Source organism: Desmodus rotundus, chromosome 8, assembly GCF_022682495.2.
Source record: "Desmodus rotundus isolate HL8 chromosome 8, HLdesRot8A.1, whole genome shotgun sequence".
NCBI classification, from domain to species: Eukaryota; Metazoa; Chordata; class Mammalia; order Chiroptera; family Phyllostomidae; genus Desmodus; species Desmodus rotundus.
In genome coordinates this window covers 128,732,730-128,760,455 of record NC_071394.1, presented here as the reverse complement: position 1 = coordinate 128,760,455, position 27,726 = coordinate 128,732,730, and the positions used below count along the sequence as shown (strand labels likewise).

At 49.7% G+C, this 27,726-nt stretch overlaps 1 protein-coding gene and 1 long non-coding RNA gene across 4 annotated transcripts; one reads left to right on the top strand and one right to left on the bottom strand.

Moving 5' to 3' along the window:
* Window positions 1-294: 294 nt before the first annotated feature.
* LOC123480311 (uncharacterized) lies at window positions 295-8,617 on the bottom strand. Its single transcript, XR_008427494.1, has 5 exons — window positions 7,880-8,617; window positions 6,833-7,043; window positions 4,854-5,126; window positions 4,083-4,241; window positions 295-1,750 (listed from the first exon to the last, which is right to left on the bottom strand). It is a non-coding gene; the product is annotated as an uncharacterized lncRNA (long non-coding RNA).
* XCR1 (X-C motif chemokine receptor 1) lies at window positions 1,496-27,726 on the top strand. Of its 3 annotated transcripts, XM_045199877.2 has the most exons (5): window positions 1,496-1,604; window positions 10,280-10,356; window positions 10,766-10,945; window positions 17,788-17,891; window positions 21,579-27,726. In XM_045199877.2, exon 5 carries the CDS (start codon window positions 22,416-22,418, stop codon window positions 23,427-23,429), a length of 1,014 nt encoding a protein of 337 aa, XP_045055812.1. In that variant the 5' UTR covers window positions 1,496-1,604; window positions 10,280-10,356; window positions 10,766-10,945; window positions 17,788-17,891; window positions 21,579-22,415; the 3' UTR covers window positions 23,430-27,726. The 3 variants fall into 3 exon arrangements, with proteins under 3 accessions (XP_045055812.1, XP_045055813.1, XP_045055814.1); XM_045199878.2 differs by lacking the exon at window positions 1,496-1,604 and having other exon boundaries at window positions 9,835-10,945; window positions 22,399-27,726; XM_045199879.2 differs by lacking the exons at window positions 1,496-1,604; window positions 10,280-10,356; window positions 10,766-10,945; window positions 17,788-17,891 and adding an exon at window positions 18,841-19,997 and having other exon boundaries at window positions 22,399-27,726.

Below are 27,726 nucleotides of genomic sequence, written 5' to 3'. Positions count from 1 at the left end.
CTCTGGAATCTGGGGCTGGAGAAACCAGAAACGATGGTTTCTTCAGAGTAAGAGGAGGTGGCCCTGGCCACATGGCTCAGTTGGTTAGAGTGTTGATCACCACTGTTTCACGAAAGGTTGTTGGTTTGATTCCCGGTCAGGGCACACACCTGAGTTGTGGGTTCAATCCCTGCCCGGGGCACCTCCAGGAGGCAATCAATCAATGTTTCTCCTCACATCGATGTTTCGCTCTCTCTCTCTCAAGACCCATGGAAACATGTCCTCAGGTGAGAGTTGAGAGAGAGAGAGAGAGAGAGAGAGAGAGAGAGAGGAGATGGGTGGTGACGTGCAGAGTCACAGCCATGAGGCACAGGAGAGGGTTCAGGAGTGTGGCCAGGCCCCAAACCCCCTGTGGGGCAGCTCCCACTCCTGCTCTTCCAGGGGTGTCCTCTCAGAAAGCCCCCTTCTCTTAAGCAGCAGGAGGCCCCCAGAAGTGTCGCCACATATCCCGGGCTCACAGTCCTGTGGGAGGGGAGGTATGAGCAATGTTTGCACAGTGGTCTGTCCCCCAGATGAGACCACAGAACCCTGAGTGCTCCCTCGTCTGTCCTCAGGCAAAGAAGAAAAAACACTCGAGGGGCTGCTGCTTTCAGCCTCTCGCTCAGAGATGGAAACAAGCCATCGGCACGCGATGCTATCTGGCTTCCTCTGTGTGGAAAGTGCAGAGAGAGAGAGCGAGAGGGTCCTGTTTGCCGAGACCACAAGCGCAGGGTAAGTCTGCCGTATAAACACAACCGTGGACGAGATGTGAGCCTGGGGTGTGTAAATGGGCACTGAGCCCCCAACACGCAGGCCTCACAGAGATGTCGTTGGCGTGAGGCCTTCCTCAGAGGCCACTGTCCAGTTAGCCACAGTGCACACAGTGAGACCTGAGGACAGGTAGGAAAAAAAGGGGTGGGGGGTGCCTGGGACCCGGCTAGCACCAAGAGGGACAGACAGGATCAATCTCAGGTCCTGGAGGAGGGAGTCCCTTCCAGAAGGCAGAAATGCTTCCTGGTTCCTGAAGAGGATGGCCAGTGTGATACCTTGCCTGGCAATATACCTTTCAAAAATCAGAAACCCCCATCACGTGTGAGGCCTTCACTGTTTCACGATATGCATGATCCGGCTGTGGACTAGGGCCAGAGGTGTGGGCAGCCTGCAACCCCAAGAGTGGGCATCTGCCACACATGCTGGCCACAAGCCAAAGGCACTGGGATGCTGAGGTCTCCGTCAGGGCCTGCGTGGTCCTCAGGTTAGGATTCAGACATCCTGGGCAGCGTTGGGAGGACGCAGTGGGTGACCGTGGTCCAGAGCGGCGAGCCCCAGCGGCCCCCGCAGCGCAGGGCTCCAGCAAGGAGGGAAAGGTCGCTCCTGCAGGGCAACTGCTGCTGGTGGAAAAGTTAATTAGAAACTTAACTCTAACCAGCTTGAGCAAAAAAGGGAATCTGTGGGCAGCGTTACCAAACCGCACGCAGTGCGGCGGCACAGCTGGACCCAGGGACGGCCAGATTTGGAGAATCAGCTGTTGTCGGGTCAGGACTTCCTCCCCAGTGGGGGCTGCTACACGAAACACCATAGGCTGGGTGAGTGAAGAGCATTCATTTCTCACAGCTCTGGAGGCTGGGACGTCTGAGATCAAGGAATTGGCCTGTTTGGTTCTCCATGAGGGCCAGCTGCCAGGCGTGCAGAAGGCCGCTTTCTCGCTGTGTCCTCGCACGGCCTCTTCTTTCTGTGTGTGCATGTGGGAAGGAGAGTGAGCTCTGGCTGCGCTTCCTCTTCCTCTGAGTGTGCTAATCCCATCCCAGGGACCTCACCCTCTTGACCTCATCCAAACGTAATCACCTACAAAGGTCCCACCTCTTAACCTGGGGCTGTCACATGGGGGTTAGGACTTCTTTTTTTATTGAATTTATTGGGGGGACCTTTGTTCATAAAATTATATGGGTTTCAGAGGTAGGAGTTAGGACTTCAAAATATGAAGTGGGTGGTAGGGGGGTACACAAACATTCAGTTCATCACAACCTATGTCTCTGATTCTCTTTGCACATTGGATTCATTCTCACAATTTAGCTTTTCCACCACCAAGACCAAAGCCATGGCTGCAGGCAACTTTGGACTTAAATACTAGTGAAGAGAGAGACAGTGTCCTCACCAACTCTGGGTTGACAAAAGTCTCCACAAAATCTCCTGATTGGCCTTGCAAGCCACTTGCCCATTCCTGGATAATCACTGTGGCCAAAAGGATGAGGCTACTCTGATTGGCCCAGGCAGGCCACAGGCTCATCTCTGCAGCCTCACTGATGGTTGGAGTGGGGAAGGAGCAGCTTGCGCCCCCTCAGATGGGGAGTGCTGTTGTCGGCCTGCCCAACAGCAAATGCCCATTGCAAAGGGAGCTGGGGGTGGAAAGGGCTGAAGGGGGGCTGTGCTGAGCTCTAGTGAGTGGAACTCCCTAGAAATAATTCAGGGAACTTACTGAGCAAGGGGCTGAAAACCATGGAATAACATCGTGTAAGACAAAGAAGTCTGTTTATGACTTAATACAGAGGTTGGGGGACTCTGGTAAAATGATATCTACCACCGACTCTGAATGAAGTGCTGCTCCTGGGGCCTTGTCACCTCCACCACAAGTGAAACTTCCTTTCGTGCACAATCTTGCCAGAGAGCGCTGCAGAACAGAGTCTGGACTTCATCAAGCTCACAGGCGGTAGTGCAGCTGATTTGTGCTTGTTTGCTAATAAATGTCTCTCTGGGGGCAGAATTCAGCCTGAGACCTGCTTGTGTGGGAGCCTGGAGCGAGGCTGCAGGGAGGAACTGGCCCTCGGCTCCTGGAATTAGTGGTGACTGCTGCCAGTAGCCGAAGGAGACCTTCTGGTTCTGTGGCACCAAATGGGAAGTAGGAGGTGCCCTCGCAAACTCAGCAGCTCATCAGCTTTCCTCAGAAATATCTGTCACCCATCAGGTCTCGGGGTTCCACCAGGGGCATGAATCCACCCCCCAAGATGGGGGGAAGGGTGTTGGGCACAAGGCCAGACCATTCTGAGTGAGACCGACGCATAAGCAGGTGTCCCTGAGGGAGAGAGAAGAGACCCAGGCAATGAGGCAAAGGCCCAGTAGCCAGGCTGGTGTGTGACCGTGAACCAGAGCACGCAAGGGGCCACCATGCACGGGAGCCTCAGGGTCCAGGCTGCAGCCCCGTCAGAGACTGGGCAGAAGGGAGCCTGAGGGTGCAGTCAGCTGCAAAGACTGAAACCAGGCCGAGGCCAGCCGCCGTCCACCCACCCCACGGATACCCAGAACTGCTCCCAGGAAGTGCGAAGAGATGGGAACTCATGGTGCCTAGCGACAGCCTTGAATTGTCACCCTTTCCTTCCCCTCCCCAGCATGCTGAAGGTCATTGCAAAGACTGCGGGGAGACATCTTCACAGCGGCTGGCATGAAAGCATCTTTGAGAGGAAAGGGTCTTTGAGAGGTCTACTTTTCAAAGGGCAGAAAGGGAGTTTCCAGCCTAGATGTTGAGGTCCTCCCACATTTTCTGCAGAAAGCAGGGGCTTTCTCTGGAACACAAATGAGCAGGAAGAGAAAGGAAGGGTGTGTGCCACGGGCAAAAAGCCAGAGAAGAGGGGAGAGAGGCTTCCACAGCCTGGAGGAAGGTTTCGAGGAACATGCTGGACATGTAGGTGTGCAGTTAACTTGCCCCTGGTCCCCCCCAGCCCCTTTAGCAAATCTTTAGCAAACTCCCCACTGCTCACTGGTGCCTTCAACCCTCCTACTCCCAGTTTAGTGATGTGAAAACCATGCAGTTCCTCTGGGTTAATACCAACAGCTGTCATTAGTTAAAGAGGTTGAAAGTCCCCTACCCCACTTTAACCTCACTCCAGGTCACCAGAAGAGCAAGTCGCAGAATGAATTCTGCCCCCAATGTTGACATTTGTCAGCAGGTAGGCCATCCCATCAAGTGCAGGAGCCCCAGAGAGGGGATGGGCATGAGAACAGAAACCTCAAGCAAAGACCTTAGTGAGAGCTGATGTAAATGAGCTTTCGGAATATTTACTTATACACACCTATTACTTCGTTCAAAATCTTGTTGGAGGCAGGGACTATTTGTTTTGCTCTCAAAGTCGCACATGACCTCGCTCCCCAACCACCAGGGGAGGACTATGATCAAACGCCAACAGCACCAATGAGCTTCGTATGCTGCGACACATGAATGCTTCTTTGCTCTGGGAAGGTGTAGATATTGACGGTGTAAACATGGCATGTCGTGCCTCCCAAACCAAGCATTTTCCCCCCAAGTTGCCCACCAGGAAGTTCTACAAGGAGACGCCCTCTTGAAGACACAAAGGGAGTTGTGGGAGGGGCAGGGAGAGGCAGGGTGTCTGGCATGGTCTGCACAGTAGAACAGGTAAAAACCAGGTGCACATCCAGCGCTGGAGTCCAGCCAGCTGTGCACCAAGGGGGGCAGAACCCCACAAAAGGGCCCCAACAGCAGTGAGCCTCCCAAACTCAGGAAGGGCACCTGGGACAACAGTGTGTTCTAAGGCTGCAGCCACCGGAGCGGGACTCTGGGAGAGGAGAGAGCTCCAGCACCGAGCAGAAACTGAGGGTAACAGGGGTAGGAAGAGCAGGTTCTGAGCCCATGACCATAGAGGTGGGGCACAGAGAGTGAGAGAAAACCCCAGTTATTGGAAACCCCTGGCCATTCCTGAAGCTTAGGCCTGGAGGGTGGCACTGCAGCTCCTTAAATGCCCCTTCCAAAGGACAGGGCTAATCCCAGAAATAGAGGGAGTATTTTCATTAGGAGGCCTTCAGCTGCAAGTAACCAGAGACCAAACCTGGAGTGGGTGAAAACCTGAAGGTCATTGACTTGCAAAAGGGCAGGTCAGCAGAGCAGGCAGACAGTGGACCTAATCCAGGGGCTCCGACACCATTTCCCGGTGACTTTCTGGACGCTGCCTGCTGTGGGACGGTGGCTTCATCTGCAGGCTGGTAGAGAATGGCTGCCGCAGGCTGGCCTTGGGTGAGGACCGAGCAGCACCGCAGGGCCAGCTCCCTTTGGGGCCTATGAAGCATGTGGGCTGGACACACATCTGAACAAAATCATTCTTCTGTGAGGAGGAAGGAAGGAGGGTGATACCAAGGGCGGGATGGAGCACAGTGGGGAGGAGCTGCAGACTCAGGGTCTCACTGCTGCTCCCCTGCATCAGCTGAGGGGGACCGCTTCTGCTCTTGAGGCCTCGAATTTTTCGTCTTATAGCAAAGTGATTAAACTAGAGGATCTTTAAGTCGTCTTCGACTCTATGAAATGAGACGTTTATGGATTACTGAAGGCGGGCCTTCAAGTATGGGGAATGACTCCAGCCCTTTGTGGAAGGTGGTACTTCCCAGAGGCGGCCCCAGCAGCTCCTCCATTCCACACGCCCGTCTGCGGCGGGACCTCGCCACTCCGCTGTCAGGACATGGGCCTGATTCTCTCCCCTGGGTCTGTACTAGCCGGATGGCCCGCCTGCACCCGGGGGCCACAGTAGCTTACATCTAATAAACTGATGGTCTTTTCAAGAGACCATGCAGATTCCATCTGGTTCCCTCGGAACACTAGCTGCAAGAGAATCCAACACCATATAAGAAATCCAACTACTCTCAGACCGCCACGCTGGAGAGACCGTGAGCAGGCAGCCATGCGGAGGACCCGCTGAGCTTCCAGCCCACGGCCAGCATCAGGCACCAGCCCTGAGTGTGCGCCGCCTTGGACTCCAGCCCGGGCTGACCTCCAGATGACCGAAACCATGGCTGGCATCATATTGCAACCCCATGAGAAACGCCACAGCGGAACAGTCCAGCCACACCTGTCCAGAATGCTTGACCCAGAGCATCGTGAGCAAAAGGAAGTGGATGTTCTTCTACACCCTTGTTTTCGGAGTGGTTAGATACGCCTCGGTGGCAATCAGAATATGCTTAGAGAGGAGCGGGCCTAAAGGAACCAGCAAAGATTTAGACCAGCTTCGAGAGATTGTTTCTGATAGTTGCAAAGCATTGAAAAATACTTAAATTCCTTTTTGTGGCTACTAAGGAATCAGGCGGAGAGACTCTTGGAGGAATGACCTGGGGCACTCTTGCCAGGGGGTGGTAACAAGGGACCGTCATAGCTATGTAGCCCTTTAGAGTCCCTGGAGGGCCCACTGACTCATTCGAGTGTCGGAACTGAGGGCTAGTGCACGGTTCTGTCTCATCTTTGTTCAGTCCCCTCCTGGAATTCCCGAGCCTGTGACACCCATTTTTCTTACAGAGAATAGTAACAGATGAGCAAAACGTCCCTTCAGTGAGCCCCACATGTAACGGGCACCATGCTGGCCAATTCCCTTACTGTCTCCACACTGTACCTACCTGTGGGGACAGCAGAGAGGGCCAGAGGCCTCTGAACTGCCCAGTCTCCCAGCTGGCCCTCCTGTGCCCCTCTCCGGGTCTCCAGGTCTGGTCCCCCAGCCCCTTGTACGGCCGTGTTTAGCAGCTGCCTCCTAGACTCGTAGTAGATGCACCCTCTGGTTAAGGGTTTCCCCCGAACAGGTCACACAAACAACAAAACCCCACCGAGTCTCTGAGAGGTGAGCAGGGCCGGTGTTACTAACACTGTGGCAATCAGCCTTCAAGGTGACCCCCGGGCGTTTGTACCTCCTGGTATTCGCATCCTTCAACAGGTTGACTTGGGTGGCAAATAGGCTAGAACTTAACTTCAGCAGCTGGCTCACAAATGACAGGGTGGCTTCTGTCCTGCTCTCTCAGAATCACTGGGGGGGGGGGGGGGGAGGCTACCTACCATGTCAGCAAGACCCTCAGGCCGCGCCGGGGAGAGCCTCCTGCCGTCAGCCGTCAGCCGTGTGAGTGAGCTGTCTCGAAAGCAGGTCCTCCAGCCCCAGTGAAGACTTCTGAGGACAGCAGGCCCAGCAGACACCTCGACCTTGTCTCACGAAAGACCATGAGCCAAAGCCACGCAACTGAGTTGCTCCTAAAATCCTGACCCGAGGAAACTGCGTGAGACAATTAATGTTTATTGTTTAAGCTACTAAATTCTGAAGGAATTTTTTAAAGGGTGATCAGTAATTAATCTGTCCATTGTACAAATGAGAAACTGAGGCCCAGAGATGTAGGATGACTAGCCCGAAGTCCCACAGCTAGAACTGGGAAGAGCGCCCTCCCTCATCTTGTGATTGCTGACTCAGACAGCACGGGTCCTCTTACAGCCCATGACTCAGCAGGCCTCCAGTTTGGCCCCAGAAGAGGGAGAGATGAGGCTGCAGCTCGGGGCAGTGACTGCGCAAGCACCCTGGCCACACTCAGGGCCTGGACCAACAGGGCTCCTCCCCAGGAACCCAGGGCTGGGGAAGGAGGCGAGACCCTTGCTCCCGCTTGCATGGGGTCGCCATGACGAGGAGAGACAAGCCAGCATGCAGACCTTCTCAGCTGGGCAGCACACATCACCCCGCACAACCCCCCTCCCTGCCCCAGGGCAGACAGGCTCACAGTGCTCTGGGCCTCAGCCCCTCACCCCCCCACCACAAAGGAAGCTACTCAGAACCACGATGCTGCAATTCTCCTGGGCTGTGGTGGACCTGTGGGTGCAGGGACTTGTGTTTAAGACCCCTGACAATGACTCAGGCACCGGCCTGGCCTCCCAGCATCCCCACTGCTGACTCATGCATCTGCTTTAGAGAAGTCACCCCAGTGAGGGGCACTTTCAGGTCCTATGTGAATCACTGGCCATGTGATCGCCAGTCACCTGGCCGCAGACTGGGCCCGTGGTCTACGTGAGCTCTCCCTAGTGACCACGTGTGGTGGTCATGCGGTCAGCACGGGGCCAGCCTACCTGGCTGTTTCTTCATCCTTCCAGCTGGATGGGACTTCTTGCAGTAAGAGCTACTACGATTCCCCGGGGCAAGCCTGGAATGGGGGGCGTGCATCAAGAGGGTGGCTTAAGACAAAAGGGTAAACAGTCGCTGCTTGTCTTCAGGTCCGGCTGCAGCACCATGGAGGGCGCACCAGACAGCAGCCTAACACTCCCTCTGGGGCTGGCAGCAGGAAGCGGAGAAATGCTCGTGGGGTGGGCGGAGGCTGTGGCCGAGAGCAGCCCCTTGGCTGTGTGGGCCTGTGGAAGGGAACAAGGGGGAGACCTGAGGGAGTGACGTTTCTTGATAAAGGACCTTAACAGCCCAGCAGAGGGTCTTGTGCCTACAACCTGGTGTGGCAGTCAAGGATCGGCACAACAGAAGAAGAAACGATAGGGCATAGAACACCTGGGTCGTGATCTGAAGTCCAGTAGGAATAGAGCACGAGTCACATACGCAACTTTAAATTATTTTGGTAGCCACGTTTTAAAAAAACCTAAAAATATAAATAAGTAAAGTTAATTTTAGTAGCATCTTCCAACATGTCACCAATTTTTTACATGCATTAAGATCTTTCACATTCCACTTTTTGTACTGAATCGTCAATAGCTGGTGTATCATTTGTGCCCAAGTGCATCGCAGTTCCCACCAGCCACACTTGCAGAGCCCAGTGGTTGGAAGTGTGTGCCTGACCTGTGAAAAGCAAGGACGAATCGAGGCTTTAGGGGAAGACCGCCCCCAGGTGGACAACACAGGAAACTACAGGGGAGACCAAAAGATTAGAATGAGCAAACACTGGAAAGCACAGAGAAGGGGGGAGGTGCTGGGGGTAGGGGGGCGGTGCTGTTTGGGGGTGCGGGTGGCTCAGTCCAGCCAGAGCGTGAAGGTAGAGGAAGGAGCGGGACAAAAGAGGTCCTGAATTCATTTGGACTCCTCCAGCATCATGGGGTTTTCATGACATCTAGTTACAGTCTCAGTTTCTTGGTTCAGTGATCATGTATGTTGGCATTACATATATGTATATATATGGGAGAGCACATGCAGATCAGAGACACAGGTCAAGGCCAAACTCCCGAGGGATTTGGGAGTGAGAACTGATGGCAGAGTCACTACTAGGAAGAGGGTGATGTGGACTGTTCTTTCCAGGGAAAGCAGGATGGGGCACAGACAAGGGTATGTTGAGTAGGGGAAACTATTTGGATAATAATACAGGCTGCAGATCAATTGTCATGATCAAGTTCAAGGACTCAGAGGCATTCAAGAAGCAGAATAGCAGAGCTGGTTAGGAAAAGACTCTGGAGCCTGCTTCGCTGCTTCCTGGCTGCGTGACTTGGGGCAACTTGCCTCCTGCGCCTCCGTTTCCTCATCTACGAAATGGAGAGAATGGTAGTAGCTGCCCCTTGTGTTTGCAGCGTGAGGAGTTGTATTTGGTAACAATAGATTCTTCTTTCCTAACAGCATATGTCAAATGCTTAGAATAAAGATAAGAAAGTCTCATAGATTAGTTATTGTCATTGTAGGAATTTCTTTAAAGGGGCAACATTTTCTGTGAGTGCTCACGCAGGAGTCAGCCTTTTCCCCAGTGAGCTGAAGTCCAAGTGCAATTACATGGCAGTCTGACTATTCTCTCCTTCAAAATGACAGGATTGTTTCAACAGAGGGCAGTGGCCAACAGCCTATTTCTCTAGCATCTTCAAACTGAAACTGACAGGAAGGCCGGCTTTCCGACCTGGGGGGCGACATTCAGGACCACGAGGTTCAGCCCTGGTTTTACATTTCCCTCTTTCCTGGGGAAAATGTGAACTTATCAGGATTCACAATCCTATCTCTTAACGTTGATGCTGATGAATTCAATGATCTTCTAATTTAAAAGAAAATAACATGAACGGCTGCATTTTGTTGAACCACTGGTGTATATATATTCTGTATTCTATATACATAGAACATATATACCAATTATACACCAGTTATTCCTTGGTGGCTGCAGAGTCTGGAGTGGTAGCTTCTGTTTCATTCCTGATGTTAGTTATTTGTGTCTTTCTCTTTTTTGTCGGTCTTTCCAGAAGTCTATCACTTTTACTGATCTTTTCAAAGAACAAATTTTTTTGCATCATTTCTCAGTTGTTTTTGCTTTCAGTTTTATTGTTTCTGCTCTTCTCTTTTCTTTTTCCTTCCTTTTACTTACTTTGTATTTATTTTGTTTTCCTTTTGTTTTTTCTCAAGATAGGAGCTTAGATACTTATGTAATACATTTTCTCTTCTCTAATATAAGTGTTCACTGCTATAAATTTGCCTCTCGGCCCTGCTTTCCAGCTTCCCACAAAGTGTGATGCGTTGTGTTTTACTTTTATCTCATTTAATGTATTTTTATTCCCCTCTAGACTGCTTTGGTCCTTGAGTTATTTAAAAGTATGGTGCTTCATTTCCAACAACTCGCTTGGCGAGATTTTCAGGCATGGTAAGTTTGTTTACTCTTTCATTGTACATGGTTCGGCTGTCGATTTCACAGTGAGGGTGTGCTACAGAGAGCCGAGTCTTTGCTGTTGAAGGAACCTGGCGCTGTGTGAGCTAGCTTGGCTGACACGCAAACATGTATGAAACCACACACACATGCAGGCACACACACATGTGCCTGGCATTCTTATACCCACACTTCACCCACTTCACCAGCAGAGCACAAACTCTCGTTTTCAACAGCAAGACCGATGGCAGACACCATGGTAGACAAGAAACCGGAAAAGGAAGTAAAAAAAGGACCAGGTCAGCACTGCATCTCTAGAGGAATTAGGCCAAACCAGAAACCTCGGGCGGAAATATCAGATATTTCCTCGTGTGGGCTGACAGTAAACAAGCTGTGTTTCTCGTAGGTTACCAACACCTGCCTCCAAGTCAACTTCCTCCCCTCCTCCCCCCATCACTGCCCCCGGCCCACCAAGGTCGATCCACTCATTCTGCTTTGAAACGTTGAAGAAATGAACGATACTGGATTTCATACAACAATGGAATGGAACTTCCAGGAACTAAAGGTGCATCAAAAAGGAAGAAAGGTGTGTCCTGCAAAACAATTTGATGTCTGATAGGTAACTCCCTTCGCAAACAGCATGTGCTGAGAAGCTTAGTCAATATCGTAGTTATGTTTATATACAATATATAAACATACATTTATAAAGCCTCCCTATCCATCTGATAACTATTTCTGTCTTCCAGGTTTTATGGTTTCATTTCTTGCATTTAAATTAAGCCATATGGTTATAGCTTCATAATACATTTCCATACCTGGCAGGGTCACTCTGAGACTGAGCCAGAGAACGGGATCTTTGCACTCTAAGCTCTGAATGTAGAGTGAAGGAGGGAACTTCACCTTCCCATCTAAGCTAAGGGCACCCAGTCGGTTTAGACCAGGGCTTTGTAACCTCGGCACTGTTGCCGTTTCGGTCATCTTCTTTCATGGGAGTGTGTCCTGTTTGGCTACATCCTGGGCCTCTTCCTGCTAGATGTCATTAGCATCCCCCCAGTTGAAATAACCCAACATTCCCCCAGACATTGCAAAATCCCCCGCCCCCCAATGAGAGCCACTTGTTTAGACATGTGCCTCCTCACTTCCTGCTCTGGATCCTGTAAATCCACAATGCTTGGAGCCATGGCAGCCCTCTTGCAATCATGAGGACTGATACTACAGAAGTACTGGGGCTGGCATAAGGGATAGAAAGAGCCCTGGTTCTTTATGACATTGCCACATTGCTGCATCAGCCCCAGCATTTCCTTCCTCAGGGAAGTTAGCGGCCTCTCCCTACGTAAGCCATTGTAATCACATGCTCAGTCACTTACAGCTGGGCGTATCCTGGTGAATCCGCCGATCACCTTATTCCTCCACTAGCACGCCTTCACTGGTTCTCCAGTCAGGATGAATTTCAAACTCCTTAGCTGAGCCCCCGAGGGCCTTTGCCTCCCTCTCGGAATCTCTCACCAGCCTTTACCTTGGGAGCCCTTAAACCAGCCCTGATTTTCACATTGTTGATCGTCTCCACGCCATGGGCTTCCTCCTCTTCTCTCCTGTTCACTTCTACTCACCTTTCAAGACTCAGCCCGTGTCATCTCCCCCTGGAAGTTTCCCCTGCGTCTCCATGTGGGGGTTTTGAAACACGGACCCCAAAGTATTTAGCACTCCTCTCACTGAGAGTGACCATTGATTCCCCGTGTGGGGATTCGGGCTTCTGTGGCTTCTCGTACCCTGAACACCAAGGCAGAGCGCTAACCGACTGAGCCAGGGGGCGTGTTATCCTCTGCACACTAGGGGACCTTCGTGGTAAGGACGCGCAGTGTGTAAGATGAGTGGCCGGAACTGAAGGTATCAGGGAGCCCAAGCCGGCCCCACCAGCTGAGGCTGCTCATCTTTCCAGCCTCCAGGCCCACCAGTCCTGCCTCTTACACACCAGGTGCCTCATCCGCTCTGAGCCTCCGGGTGGCCCAGGACATGCACTGGGGCACGCGTTTCCCCAACACCTGGTATTCCCCCTGGGTAACTCCTATTTGCCCTTCAGGATTTTCTTGGATATCACCTCCTCCGGGAAGCTTTCCTGTCCTCTCCAAGGCTGGTGGACCCGGAGCCAGCTCCTCACACCGCACTTAGCACACTGCATCTCAACTGTTTGTTTCCACATCTGTGAGCCTCGAGCATCAGAGGGGCAAGGACATGATTTATTCCTTTGGAGCCCCCCACACATAAAATAATGCCATATCTGACATAACATAGTGGGGGAGGTGGATGCTGTAATTCTCTGCAATTCATGTAGGGACACTGAGGCACCAAAATTACAAGGGCACGGAATCCTGAAGTCTGAGTTTGAACCCCAGCAACCCAATCCCAGAGCCCATGATGTCAAACTCTACACTGCCCAGCCGCCTCCTCCTGAACCCCCTAGACCCTTGGGACAAAGGCAGAGGCCCGGGCCCACCGGAAGACCTCATTTCTCTAGGCCCGGGTAGGGCCTGGGAAACTGCATCCATCACAAGCCTCACAGAGCACCAACTCCCACTAAGAAATGGCGGCTGTGCCCCAGGAGCGCAAGGAGCGTCCAGGACCCTACGAGGTCCAGCCTTGATGTGCCCGCTTTGCTAAATCATGAACACATCCCGGACTTACTCCTCTCCAAACTCTTGTTCTCTCTGCCAAGAAGGCTGCCACCAGCCCCCACCCACCCACCCACCCAAGCAGTGGAGGGAGTGAGAAGAGGGGACCCTCCCTGCCCAGGATGAGCCGGCACATGCTCCAGGCCAGGGGCACATACCCCCAAGGCCCCTTCCAGAGACCCTGGAGTGGGCCAAGAGGCCTCAAGCTTCTCAGGTGTCCGTTTAATTATGAGTGCTGCCAGAAACGTTGAAAGGCTCCATCCAGAACTCTCCACGCATTGTGAGCACACCCACCGGGGTTCAGTCCTCGGACTGCTCCCCCCAACCCCCGCCATGGCTGCCCTCTGACCCCCCTCCCAGGCAGTGCTGGTGATTCCAGAAGCACCATCCTCTGCAAGGTGGGGAGAAGGCGGCGGTACGACCAGGGACAGCCCCGGCCAGTGGCCTGCGTTGCCCCAGCTCTCAGTGTGAAAACCCTCGAGCCAGACCCGTGCGTGGTGGGTGGGCAGAGCGTGCTTCTCAGGAAAGGCCCTTTTTCCAGAGCCAGTGAGTTGGCTGTTGCCCAAGGCCAAAGGGGAGCCATATGAAGGTTTGGCAGGGGGACCCCCCTGAGCAACTCAGCTGTTGGGGCTTTGCCGTGAAGCCAGCAGGCCCCCACTTGGGGGATTTCCCGGCTGCGTTGCAAGTGGAAGCTAAATAGAGCAGGCTCCTCTCTTACAGCCACATCAAAGCGCAGTTGCTGGAGCGTTAGCGGGGCTCTTGGTGATGGCAGTGTTCACAGGTTAGCTGAGAGCGTGGGACGGCCGAAGGCAGGGTGGGGGTTTCCCTAATCACTAGTACGTGGTCTGACTATTGCTGGTTAATAAAGCGCCCACATACAGAGGCTTAAAATGAGAACTACATGATTATTTCTCATAATTCTGTGACTCCAGAACTTGAGCAGGGCCCAGTCGGGTGATTTTTTTGTGTGCAGTATCCGCGGAGGTCCTTTGGGGCTACTGAGCCGAAGGATGGGCTACCCCAAGGCAGCTTCCTTCAGGTGTCCGGAGTTTTTGGCAGAGGAGGCTGGAGAGCCAGGGCCCAGACACTCGCATGTGGCCTCCCCAGCAGGGTGGCCTCATGAAGGTGGCTGTCACAAGTAGTGGTTTAGGGATCCCGATGAGAATATCCTGGGGGTCCTGCTGAAGGCCGTGGGGCTTCTTACGGCCTAGAAGTCCCAGAATGTCACTTGCACTAATTCTATTAGTCAAGCTAGTCACTATGTCTAGCACACACTCAAGAAGAGGAGAGTTAGACCCCACCTCTCAATAGAAGGAGCAGTAAAAAATCCACACTCCTACTTGCTCTGCACAAGAGGAGAGCTGGAAAATGCTTGCTAGGCTCACAGTGGGGCTTCTTTTCTCCACACCCGCTCCCTGAGCCCCTAGAACGTGCCGGGTACTGACCCAGACACTGGAACAAGACAGAACATGGCCCCCCGCCCCTGCCCTCGAGGGGACTGTGGTCCCAATGACAGTCTAACAAGTGATGATGGCGTCTGGCAGCTTAGAAGTGCTCGGTACGTGCCGGCCACCGGCATTGTGGTCGCTGAACGGATTGTGACTGGGTAAAGGTGTTGCTGTAAGCAGAGAGATGCTCGGAAGAGTGGCAAGGTGCAAAAGAGCACAAGAACCTGACGTGTTCAGGAGGGTGAAGCTGGAGCCCAGGAGGAGGGGTCATGAACTAGGGGGAGGGTGGCCGGCAGAGCTTTCAGGCAGTGCGGTGGCCGAGGGAAGCGTGTGATCCTTTCCCCTAGCAGGACCGCAGGCTCCAAACTCCACAGGCTAAGGTTGTGTCTTCCGATTCTAAGAGGCCTATCCCAGAGGGTCCTGGGAACCCAGGAAATAAGGCATGAGAGTGGCCCTTATAGGTCACACCAGATACCAGACACCATGCTTCAGCCCAAGGCTTCTCAATAAGGGTGCTGAACATCACGTAGAAGAAAAGCAGGGGGACGTCTTATGTAAATACTCACCTAAGGGCGAGCTCAGCAGAGGAGGATTGGAATAGTCAAGTGGACAGGTTGGCCCAGTCTGTGGGTGCCAGTCAGCCTCTTCCTCCAGACATCCCCCGCTCATTGCCCAGTGGGCTCACGAACCAAGCGTCCAAGGCGGTAAGGAAGGCGGTTATGCGAGGGCTTAGCCACACAGACCCCACTCACGGAGGCTGACTTGGTTACAATCACTGCTGAGGGCCCAGTCCGCCAGCGGCAGAGACCAACACTGAGTCCCTAGCAGGGACGAAGCCCCGGAGGGATCAGCCGGCTTGTTTGGTGGTAGGCTGACTCCACTGGACTGCTTCCATCACGGAAGGAGCAGTGTTTTGTTCTTCCTGGAACTAACACTGCTCTGGATAGAGATTTGCTTTCCTCGCACACAATGTTCCTGCCAAAACTGCCCTCCCTGGGCTCACAGAGCGTTTTACCCCCCATGAGGGTATTCTACACACCGTTGCTTCCGCTTAAGAAACTTACTTCACAGCATAAGAAGGGCAGCAATGCGCCCGCGTCCATGGAATTCACTGGTCTTACCATGTTCCCCTAAAGCTGCCGGCTTGACAGAACAACGGAAAGGCCGTTTTTAGAGACCCAGTGCTATGCCAGCTAGCTGGCAATACCTGGTAGCACTGGGGCAGTGTCCTCCAAGATGCTGAAAAGCAGCGTCCAGTATATGGTCCAGCATCCAGCAGTCACCGGCCCAGGAGTCAAAGCGTAGAAGTGAGACTAGTACCACTCACTCTTACCCCTAGGGATTCGTCAGCAAAACTTTTGCTTCTCATGCTCTGCTCGTCCTGTGGTCTTGGTTCCAAAGGGAGGAATGCTTCCACCAGGAGAAAATTCCATGGAACTAGAAGCTAAGACAGCCATCTGGACACTTTGGGTCCCTTTTGCCTCTGAATCAACAGGCAGAGAAGGGAGCCGCTGTGCTGGCCGCAGGGGTGGACCCTGGCTGCCCAAGGAAACTGACCGGCCACTCCACAATACAAGTACGTGGGGGTATGTCTGCAATACAGGTGATTTCTTAGGGTGTCTCTTAGGACCAACTGCTGACGTGCTAATGGTCCAGGTTTGAGGAATGAAAGCTTGGATTGCCCACCAGTCAAAGAACCACGACCAGCTAAGGCGCCTGCCGAGGGCAGCGAGACCATGGAATGAGTGGTGGGGGAAGGTAACTACAATACCAGCTATGACCACTGTGGTCGGATGCAGAACTGAGAAGAATAACAGTGAGGAGTTGCTCTTCCTTATTTTGCCATGAGTATGTCTGTATACATACGTATTCAGCAAATAAATGTTTCTTCCCTCTCACCCTCGAATATAAAATATATTCATAACAACTCCATATTATGTATTCAAGTTACTGGATATCCAGGAAAAAAATGAATATCACTTAAGAACTTTGCAACCTGTCTGGGAAAAGGTTAGCACACTTGCAGCTGTAAGCAAGAGAGTTAGATCACGTTAGGTAGAAGTATGACTTTGTCATTGTAAATGTGTGTATACCTGTTACATAAATGTATCTATAATATATATGTATATTGCAAATGTATATATCTACAATTTATATTATAGAAATTATATACGTTATATATTAGATAAATCTATGTACAATATATATTATATAAAATATATGATTATATTGATGTATAAATATATAATTTATGATAGATCTAAATATTGTATATATATATAATATGTATATATTTTAAATGCTACCAGTTCTCTTTCTCTGGTAGAGCCCTGACTTATACCCAGCTCAGTAACACTGAATGAAAAACAAAAGTCTTGGAGGCTACAGTGGTCATAGATACTTGGACCTCGGCCAAGTGGGAGTGAAAGTGAGCAAGCACCTTTCCTCTTTTTGGCTAGAAGTGGGAAACGTAAGCCACATGTTACATAGAAGTAAAAGTGAAAGTCCTTTACCTCTTGGTCCCTGAATCTGGGAATCAGGAACTGAGATTTCCCTGCCGGAATCCGCCAGCAAATCTGGCGCGCGCAGGCTGAGATCCGCGGTCCTGAACCCGGAGGCTGTCTCTGAAGGACATGCCTGAGAGTGTGGGTGCGCATCACCCCTTCCCAGCAAGCGAACAACCAGGTGCAGCGCTCGACGTTCTGCCCACGGACGGATTGCCCTCCAGTCTGTCCGCCAGGATGTCCCAGAAATAGGCTGCCATTCTCTCCACCTGAGCGCTTTTGGGTGGTGTCTGCGGGGCAGGAGAGCCATCCATACACCAGGCGTGAGAGTGACTCTCCTAGTTCACTTGGACTCAGGGAATTCCTCAGGAGATCAAAGGTCTAACTTACTTGTGCTTTCGGGGTCTCCTTAGTCCCAGTTTCATGTAAAACACCTCCGGTTGATGGCATGGTGGGGCACACGGAGGTGAAAGGACTGCTTCTACTGGCAACTTAGGGGTTCCATACCCCCAGCTTCCTTGGGATCTTCCCCTGTGTTCCCATTCCGATTTTCAGGATCTCTTTTTCCCCCAGTCAATGCTCTCCCTTTATGAGAAGACACAATGCAAGTCTGTGGATTTTGTTTGCACTATAATTCGTCCACCGCAGGTTGAGAGGTGGCTTGGCTTCCAGAAATCTCAGCCTGGTGGCTACAGGAGATAGGATTTCTTTAAAGACAAACATAGAAGTTTTCATATCACTTATGCAGAGCTGGAGCTGACAATCTGAAGCCCTGAGCTAACCCTTTTCTTTGCTTTCTTTCTCTAGGACTCTGGAGGGCCACCAGCCAATGTCACTCATTACACACCTTAGTGTGACTAACGTGCCCTAAGGTATCAAATACATGGATAGTGACCTAGAACTTTGCCTTTGTAAGTATCTGATTCAGAACACACGTTAGATGTGATGTGGCCATGGAGATATGTAACCCAGGCGACCATGGATCTGATTTCTGTCACTAGATTAGTTTCACTTTTGTACGTTATATAAATGGAATCACACAGTCTATATCCTCTTCCTCACTTCCCTCATCCAGCATCGTTTTGAGATCCAGCGTGTGGCAGGGTGTGTTTAATAGTCTGCCCCCGCACCATTTGCTAAAAAGGCTGGTCTTTCCCCACTGAGTGGTCTTGGCACCGTTGTCGAAACCAGTTGTAGACAGAAAAACCTATCTACATGTATAATCTTAAATAGAAAAAAAAGAACAAAATTTGGGATCGCATACTTCCTGACTTCAAAACTTACTGCAAAGTTACAGAAATCAGAACAGTGTAAAGTTGGCCAAAGGCTAGACCTAGAGAATGGGAGAATCTAATTTGAATATAATTTAGAGTTCAGAGCTAAAACTGAAACACTCTAGGAAGGCAAGATAGGTACAAATCTTTGTGACTTCGAGATGGACAACAGTTTCTAGATACGACCCCAAAACCACAAGAAACAAAAACAATTTATAAATGTACCTTTGTCAAAATGAAAAACTTTTGTGTGTGAAAGGACACTAGCAACAAATTAAAAAGGAGCCAAATTTGGAAAAGTTATTTGCAAATCACATATTTGATCAGAGACTACCATCCAGAATATATAAAGCAACTCTTCTAATTTCATAATAAAAACCCGGATAACCGCAAATTTTAAAAGGCAATGGTTCTGAATAGATACTTCTCAAAAAAAAAAAAAAAAAAAAAAAACAACAACCAACCAAACAACCAACCACGTGGAAAGATACTCAACATTGTGATTTATTAAGGAAATGTCAATATAAATCATAATGAGTAACCATTTCATATGCTACTTTAAAAAAAAAAAGGAAAGAAACTAACAAGTGTTGGTAAATATGTGGACTCATTGAACCTCCTATTCAACTAGCAGGAGAGCAAACTGGCACAGCTCTGTGGGAAACAGTTTGTTAATTCCTCAAAGAGTTAAACACGGAGTTACCATACAACCCAGAAATTTTACTTCTGGGCATATACCCAAGAGAATTAAAAATATACGTCCATGTAAAACGTGGACATGAATGTTCCGAGCAGGATTATTCACAATAGCCAAAAAGTGAAAACACCCCAACTGCCCTTCAGCTGATGAGTGGATACGTGCAATGTGATTTAACCATACAGTGGAATTATTTGATCACATTACTTAATCAATTGTTTAACCATGAAAAGGAATGGGCCGCAGCAGGACCAGCCTTCACAACACTGAGCTGAGGGGAAGAAGCCAGACAGAAGAGGTTGCATAGTCTATATGATTTCGTTTACACGAAATGTCCAGAATAGACAAAATCATCCAGACAGGAAGCAATTTAGTGCTTGCCAGGGGATGGAGGGGAGTGGGGAGTGGGATGGATTACTAACAAGCCTGGGATTTTTCTGGGGGAGGGGGCGGTGATGGGAATGTTCTGGAATTGGATAGTAATGACGACTGTACATCATATTGTCACTATGCTAAAAACTTCTGAATTCTACGATTTAAAATAGTAAATTTTATGTTACATGAATTTTATCTCAATCTAAAACAATCACAATTATATATAACTGGTACCTTAATCAAATAGAATGTTTGATAAAATAAAAATAGAAATTAAAAAAAATACATCATCCTTTAACATCCCTTTTAACTCCAAAATTACTTGAGTCTACCCTTGGTGGAAGCCAGGGCTCCGATGACCCCTACGTTGTGGACCCCACCTGTCTATGGAGGCTGACTGGGTACCAGCTCTTCTCTGTGTGAGCAGCGCTGTGGCCAGGTTCTAACAAGAGGTTCAGGAGGGCAGGAGAGGGTGTGGAGGTGGATCCAACCCCGAAGGCTGGTGGTGGGAGGAGGAGGGATTAATAGACTCCATCTGTCAGTGGGTACGACAGACAGCCTTACTCACCTTCCCCCAGCCTCCTGGGCAGGGCAGGTGTTGCAGTTTCTTTGAGCAAAATAGGGAAGCACGATTTCTGCCTCCAGTCATGTGTAAAGAGGTGTAGATATAGGTGAGTTCCTTTTAACGTTATGTTTTTCTCTAATTTTTCAAATACTAAACCAATTTTGTATTTCTAGGATAAACACCACTTGGTCACAGTGTGTTATTCCTTTTAAATATATTGCTGGATTTGATGGTTGGGGCTTTTGTTTCTATGTTCGTGAGGGATTTTGGTCTGTAGTTGTTGTTTTTTTGTTGCAATATTTTTGTCTGGTTTTGGTATCAGGATATTGCTGGCCTCATAAAACGCTTTGGAAGGACTCCGCCTTATAGTTCAGATAGTTTATATAAGATTGGTGTCATTTCTTCCATAAATGTTTGACAGAATTCACTAGAGAAATCATGTAGTTCTGGAGTTTTCTTGGTGGGAAAGTTTTTCTTTATAGTTGACTAAATTTCTATGATAAAATGCAGGATATTTCAGTTTGCCATATCATCTCAGATCAGTCTTAGTAAACAAATTTTTTAAGAGCTTTTTTCCATTTCATTGAAGTTGCTGAATTTGTTAAGATAAAATTAATGCACTATTTCACCTTCTGATGTCGGTCAGCTCTGCAGCGATGACTTCGCTTTCGTCCCAGCTGTTGTTGACAGTTTCCGTTCTCTTTCTGTCTGCGGTGGATCTAGCCAGAGTTTTAGTGCCGTTACAGATATTCGTCAAACAGCCAGTTTTTGTTCTGTACATCTTCTCTCTTTTTTATGTTCTACTTCTGTATGTCGTCTTTTACCTTTATTTCCTTCCTTCTACTTTGGGTTTAATTTGTCCTTCTCTTTCTGGTTTCTGGTCACTCATTTTAGAGCATTGATTTAGAGCTTTCTTCTTCCTAATTAAAGCATTTAAAGCTGTAACATTTCCTCCAAGCGCTGCTTTAGTTGCCTCGCATTAATTTTGATATGTGCTATTTTCATCATTAGTCAGTTCAAAAATGCAGGGTCCGGCACAAATAACACCCCCCCTTTATTACAAAATCTTATATTACAAAATCATAAGCATGTAATTCTGTAACATAACAATATCACACTCAAGCACACCATATGACATTTTAGATGAAATGTTCAAGTCAAAACTATAATTTATTACATCCGTATTATTATCCTGCCAACCACACCCCAGCACTGTTATTTCTGCTGGACCCTGTATTTTACAATTTGCCTTGTGATTTCTTCTTTGACTCATAGATTTTTTTTTTGGAAGTTGTAATTCCACATTCTTGAGGCTTTTCTACATATTTTATTGTTGTTGATTTCTAATTCCTTTTGGATCTTTTACATAATTTTCCTTTTCTTCTGAAATTCCTTATCTTTTGATTCATGATGAAATGATAAGGATGAGTATTTCTCCTTTCTACCTTTGAGCATTGTTATAATAGTTGCATTTGCATCCTTTTTGCAAATTCTAACATCCAGGTCATCCCATGGTCAGTTTCTGCATTGTCTTATGTTCTGAATATGGGCTATATTTTCCTATTTCTTCGTAAGCTGAGTAATTGTGTACTATATCCTGCACATCGTGAAAGCTGTGTTGTGGAGACTGAATTCTGTTTTATTCTTCTGATAAGTACTGTTTGTATGTTGCTTGTTTGTTTAGCAGACAATGGACGTGGCTGGCTCAACTCTCACCTTTGACTCCCTGAAGCGGGCAGCAGCTCGAATCCCAGTTCAGTTCTTCTAGCTTGCACTGGCGCGTTCATGGTGGAGTGGTCAGCCAAACATTTCTACGGCAGAGATATGCACCGAATTTGGGGCTCCTGCTCTCTAGCCCCCTCCTAAGAGAGAGTTGTGCTCCGTTTGTGTCATGTCTGTTTGAACTTGTTCCAGGAGACTGGAAGGTATCCTGACATCAGGACTTCAACATCATATGGGAGGAAGGAAAGAAGGGAGTGGAGGAAGAAGAAAAGGAAGAGAGAAGGAGGGAGGGGGATGGCAGAAGTAGTAAATGCTCACCAGATATTTGTTGAATAAATTATGGCGTGACTGTGGCCTCATTAGCACTGTGTTAGAAATGAGGACCTGAGTCTCAGAAAGGACTGATAACTTGCCCGGGAACCCAGTAATGGAGCTGGAATTTGATCTTACATCTTTGAATCCAGTTCCACTTCTTTTTCCTGCACCTAGGAGACCGGTCTAGCTTAGTGCTACTCAAACACCAATCTTCAAGGAGAAAAGGGACTTATGACAGAATGTAAATTAATTCACTTCTTTCTTCATCAAGAAAATCTTGCTAAGCAAAAAATGCTAAGCACACTAGAGTATGCTTAATGACTCCATGTTCTGGTAAAAAGTTCCTAGTCTTACTACAAATACTTCACCAACCGGTAGCGGGTCCATGGACCACCCATGTCTGTAATATGAATTCTCTTGCACGCTAGCCTAACCGCGTGGCTTTAAACTCCACGTCTGTATCCTTTCAGATGCTCCCAGTGTCTAGATGGAGCCCTCAGGCATCCCAGAGTCCACCACTTTTGTGGATTATGATCTTAACAGCCTTATGTGTGAGCTGCAGACCTCCACCTTCGCTGCCTTTAACACCGCCGTCCTGTACTCCCTGGTGTTCTTCCTCAGCCTGGTGGGCAACAGCCTGGTGCTGTGGGTCCTGGTGAAGTACGAGAGCCTGGAGTCCCTCACCAATGTTTTCATCCTCAACCTGTGCCTCTCAGACCTGGTGTTCGCCTGCTTGTTGCCTCTGTGGACCTTGGGTTACCACTGGGGCTGGGTGCTGGGAGACTTCTTCTGCAAGCTCTCCAACATGATGTTCTCCACCAGCCTCTTCAGCAGCATCTTCTTCCTGACCATCATGACCATCCTCCGCTACCAGTCCGTGGTGAGCCCCCTCTCGTCCCTGCGGGTCCACACCCTCCGACGCCGAGTGTTGGTGACCACAGCTGTGTGGGCAGCCAGCATCCTGTCCTCCGTCCCCGACACCATGTTCCACAAAGTGTTTTATGATCCCGAAACGTCAAGATGTGATTATTCTGAAACCAAGTGGTTCCTAGCCTCGGCCTACCAGCATATCGTCTTCTTCCTGTTGTCCATGGGCGTTATCCTGTTCTGCTACGTGGAGATCCTCAGGACCCTGTTCCGCTCCCCGTCCAAACGGCACCACCGGACAGTCAGGCTCATCCTCACCATTGTCCTGGCACACTTCATCAGCTGGGCTCCCTACAACCTGGTGCTGCTTCTGCAGACGCTCCAGAAACTGGAGGTCATTCAGAGCTGCACGGTCATCGAGCAGCTGCATTACGCCTTGCTCATCTGCCGCAACTTTGCCTTCTCCCATTGCTGCTTCAACCCAGTGCTCTACGTCTTCGTGGGCGTCAAGTTCCGCAGACACCTCAAACGTCTGCTCCAGAACTTCTGGCCCTGCCGATCACAGGCACCCGGCCCTTCCTCGTCACCTCACTCCCCACGTGCCTTCCACTCTGAGGGTGCCTCCTTCTATTAGAAGAGAGTGCTGCTGCAGGTTGAGGTGGACAGAGGAGCTGGGTGGGAGCAAAGAGAAGTGGTACGGGAAGGAGCATCGCAGAAGGCGCAACATTGGCGATGCTACCGGCTGCAGGGGTGGGGGCGAACGAAATACATCACGCCCCCTCTTCTGCAGAAAAGTGGCTCACTGTCCGGAAATTTTATATTGCTCTCGAGAAAAACATTTCTGGCATTCTGAGTTTATTATTCATTCCTTCATGGACGCATTCACGTAGACCTGTATTTCTTATCATTGCTGACTTCAGAAGGTTCTAAATGAATCTAAAGCCTGAAAGGAGCATTCTTCAAGACTTGATGAGGGGCCGAAACTCACTGTGAGTGATAATTGTGCAAGTGAAGGCTGCTGGCAAGGCAGTCTCTGCCAATCCTGACTGTAGGGCTGTCCCAGCTGATTTCGGAGAGCGTTGGTTCTGTATGCCTCAGTGACGACTGGATGAGACTGTCTGCAGGACAAAAAGTAACCCTAGTCTCAAATAATCATAGTCAGAGTGAAGTCTGGAGTCTAAAAGCCGGCAGCTGGGCTGGAGATGTGTTCTGTATCATAATTCTAGCACAGTTTCTAGCACAAGAACTGGCTTTGCCTGTTTAGTCCATGTCTTTTATTGAAAGAAATGAATGCAATAAGGCTGTCTTCTGCATGAAGCATGTATTTGGGGGAGATAAAGATAAACAAGGTAGAGCTGCTCCCCACCAGGTGCCAACAGCCCAGCTCCGAAGGTGCAGATAAGTAAGTACCCACCTCGGTGAAGGCACCTAAGGTGCAGATGCCTCCCACATCTCATTCTCTCCAGCTGGATGTTGAATAGACACTTCAGATTCATCACTTTCCACCTGAAATGTTCTCCTCCCGCTTGATGGCACCAGCTTCCCCTCCAGTCGCTCACCCTCCAAACCTGAGTCATCTTCAAGCCCTGCTGTCCTTTCCCGTCACTCCCATGGCCAAGTTCCATTGACTCCGCCTTCCCAGGATCTCTCACAGTTGTTCTTGCCATTGCACACCCACGGATCCGTCCCCGAATGGCCTCACTTCCTTGGTGTCTTCCTGCAGCTCATCTCTTTCCCCACCGGTGTCCTCTGCATTGAAATCAGGGTGCTCAAAACCCTTAGCGGCTCCTTATCACACAGAAATAAAGGCCAAACACCTTAGCAAGTGCTCCAAGGCCCCTACAATCCAGTGCCAACTGACTTTTCCATTCACATTCCACGCTAAAGCCCCACTCCCACTAGCTGGGGATCCAACCACAAAAGACCACACACGGGCTCTTTTCCAGACATCCTTCTCCCAGTTTCCTCTGGGCCTCTGGCATGCTGTCACCTGGGCCTGGACACTTGTCCTTCTGCTCCCTAATGTACAAGCCCCAGCTGAAAGGCCAGCTCCTTCAGAAAGCCCTCCCCAATCTTCAGATCAGGAGAGCCCTCTCTGGGCTGTTGTGGCACTCTGCTTGTGCCCTCAAAAATATTATTTGTCCTTTCTACCACATGTCATAGTTACGCACGTACATGGCTTATCTCCCTGCCCCAAGAGACTGCAAGCCACCTGAGGGCAGGAACTTGGTCCTACGCCCTGCCAAGCAGGGACCCTGGTGGTCTGTCACAGTGTACTAAGTGGGAGCAAAGAATGACAGCTGTCACTCTTCTTCTAATTTGTGCTTTTTGAAGAGCTGTGCCCTGGGGACCTTCTACCTTCCTTGCCCCAGGCTGCTTCTTTATAGATATTAGCCTTTCTTTCCTAGTCTACACTCAGGGTACATTACTTAATCTTTTCCATGACAGTGACTATACTTGACCTTGCTTTTTAGTTCATGGTACACATGCCTGTCTCTTACATGGTTCCATAGCTTCACATCCAAGGACAGAGGTAAAAGCCACCCTCTAAACTTTCCCATACACACAGATCTGGTCCCAATCTGTCACCTGATTCAGCTCCTGAGTGAAGCCTTTGCAAAAGCCCCCCCGGTGATCCAGGCATGCGCCCTAGTCAGAAACATTTGGCCACAACTCCTTGAAAATGGGAATTCCAGGATCTTCCACAGTTCCTTGAGCAGGACTTTGCACAGCGTCACTCAATATATGCTTGTTGAATAAAGTACAAAGACCGCCCTGGGCTGGAGCCTAGAGAGCTTACACGGCATTTTCTCCTCCATTTCCAGCTACAATTTCAATGATCCAGTTGCCACTGGGTGACCAGCCATGGAGGAGTTTGACCTTGCTGGGGAAGAGTGAAGGTCTAATTTTAAGAATTAGGTCAGTAACACCTGCTGGGGAGGGCTGGGCAGTGAACCAGAGAAGGGACTAGCTAACCAGCAGGTGGGGCCGTCACTCACCATGGATGGAAGAAACAGCAAAAGGAAGGAGACGGTGAGGTGGTTTCAGGGTCAGAGCTAAGCCTGGGGGCTTCTGTCAGGCTCATCATTCGGCACCCCTCAAATGGATAGTATTAAAATTTGTTCAACTCTTATTTAGTGGCAGGCTGAGCCGAAGGAGCAGAAGGACAGAAGTTTCCAGCTCACACACCTACTTGGCCAAACCAAAGTGGGTTTTGAGCCCACTCTTCTTAGGAGGCAGGTTTGGGAGGTCTTGTGACACCATGGAGCATACCCTTTGAGAGGCTCGATCCACTGTCTCCTTGCCCCCTCCCATTCCTTCAATCCCAAGATGTGTATCCAAGTATTTCCTTCAACATGTACAGCCATATCCCTAGGAGCACTTCATTAAATATGATCATGTTTATCTCTTTACATTTCTAGTGATGTTTGGGCACTCCTGATAGACCAGCTCTCAGAGAGATCTCTAACCAAGAGTCCTCTCCTAATCCAGCTCCTTGAGAATCCAAGGGGAGAGGCATGGAGACAGACAGATAGAAACGGGAAGACAGATGGACATCCTATGAGAAAGGGGGCGTGGATGAGACCAGGGACCACACTCTACATTCTCTGACTACCCCCTCCATTCGCCACAACCTCCTGCTTTCCCCTCCCTCCACCCACTGAAACCACTGTTCAACCTCAGCTAGACTCTTGTGGGACTATTGCTCTCCCAACAGTTAAAAAATGATGTCCCGGACACTGGGCTGAAGACCTACCCTTCTGGAGCCTAAAATGTCCCCAGCGGTACCTAAGGAAGACCCTCATCACAGCATTTCCATCTGCACGTTCTCTCAAACAAAAGCAAGAGGAGAGGAACTGCTGATTGCCAAATAGGGATGGGCCTCCAAGCCCAGGGCAGCCCCCGACCTCCAATGACCCCAGCCAGAGTGGAACTTCCTTGAGAGCACAATCTGTGTTGCATGTCTAGAACCTTCCTTGGTGCCCTGAACTATTTGTAGTTGGCCGAGTAAGTGGATAGGAGACCATCTTTTGTTTTATTTTGTTTTCTACTTCCATTTCCTCTTCCGATACTTTGCTTATATTACATCTTCCAGTCAATGCCTGGTACCACCCATGGGCTTCCCATAATTCTCTTCTGGAGCCCACCAGCCCAGACATCACCTGGTGCGTTGAAGTCCTGAAGGCTTTGATTCAGGAAAGCCGACAAAGAGACTCCCAAGTATGGGAAGCCTAATAGAACACATTCCCAAAGTAAACTGAGCAGGCTCTTGGAATGTGAGCCCTGGACCCAGACCCCAAATCCAAGCTCTTGTACTCCCTCACTGTGACCTTGGGTTTCTCAGAGCCTCCATGTCCCCATCTGTTAAACTGTATAAATGTCAACAACACAAAGACAGACTCTAACCACATAATAAAGGTGTACTTGAGGTCATGTGTGTACAAATACTTGCTTTGTAAAGTATGCGGCCGCAGACTAACATGAATTACTCTTGTGATTGTCTTATGAAAACAGAAAGCTTCATTGTATCATATGCACAAATAAATTTCTAGCCCAGATCATTACATAAGACTCCACAAAGCTCTCTGCTTGTAGGGGGCACTGGGTTAGGATATGGAGTGAAGGGAGATGAAGAGTGGAACAAGCTCCGTGTGCATTAGGATGGTGAGAAATTGGCTCCATTTAGGCCTCAGAAAAAATTGTCTCAAGCCGAGTGTGCCTTGAGTGCTCTGTGGCTCGCCTTTCTGTTCCTATCTCTCCTCTGGCCGAACGCCCAAGTGTTCTGTCTCCAAGTCCAGGGCTTTTTTTCTATTTCATGATCCATTTCCCTCTAACCAGAAGGGATGATACTGCTTCCTGCTGGGAATTTCAGGCATGTGAAGATCTGGTAGGAGATACTTCATAGGTTGGGGAGGAGTTTGGGAAGGGGA

Bases quoted from the DNA above. Each gene is read 5' to 3' on its own strand.
- XCR1 (XM_045199877.2), top strand. From the start codon at position 22,416: ATGGAGCCCTCAGGCATCCCAGAGTCCACCACTTTTGTGGATTATGAT.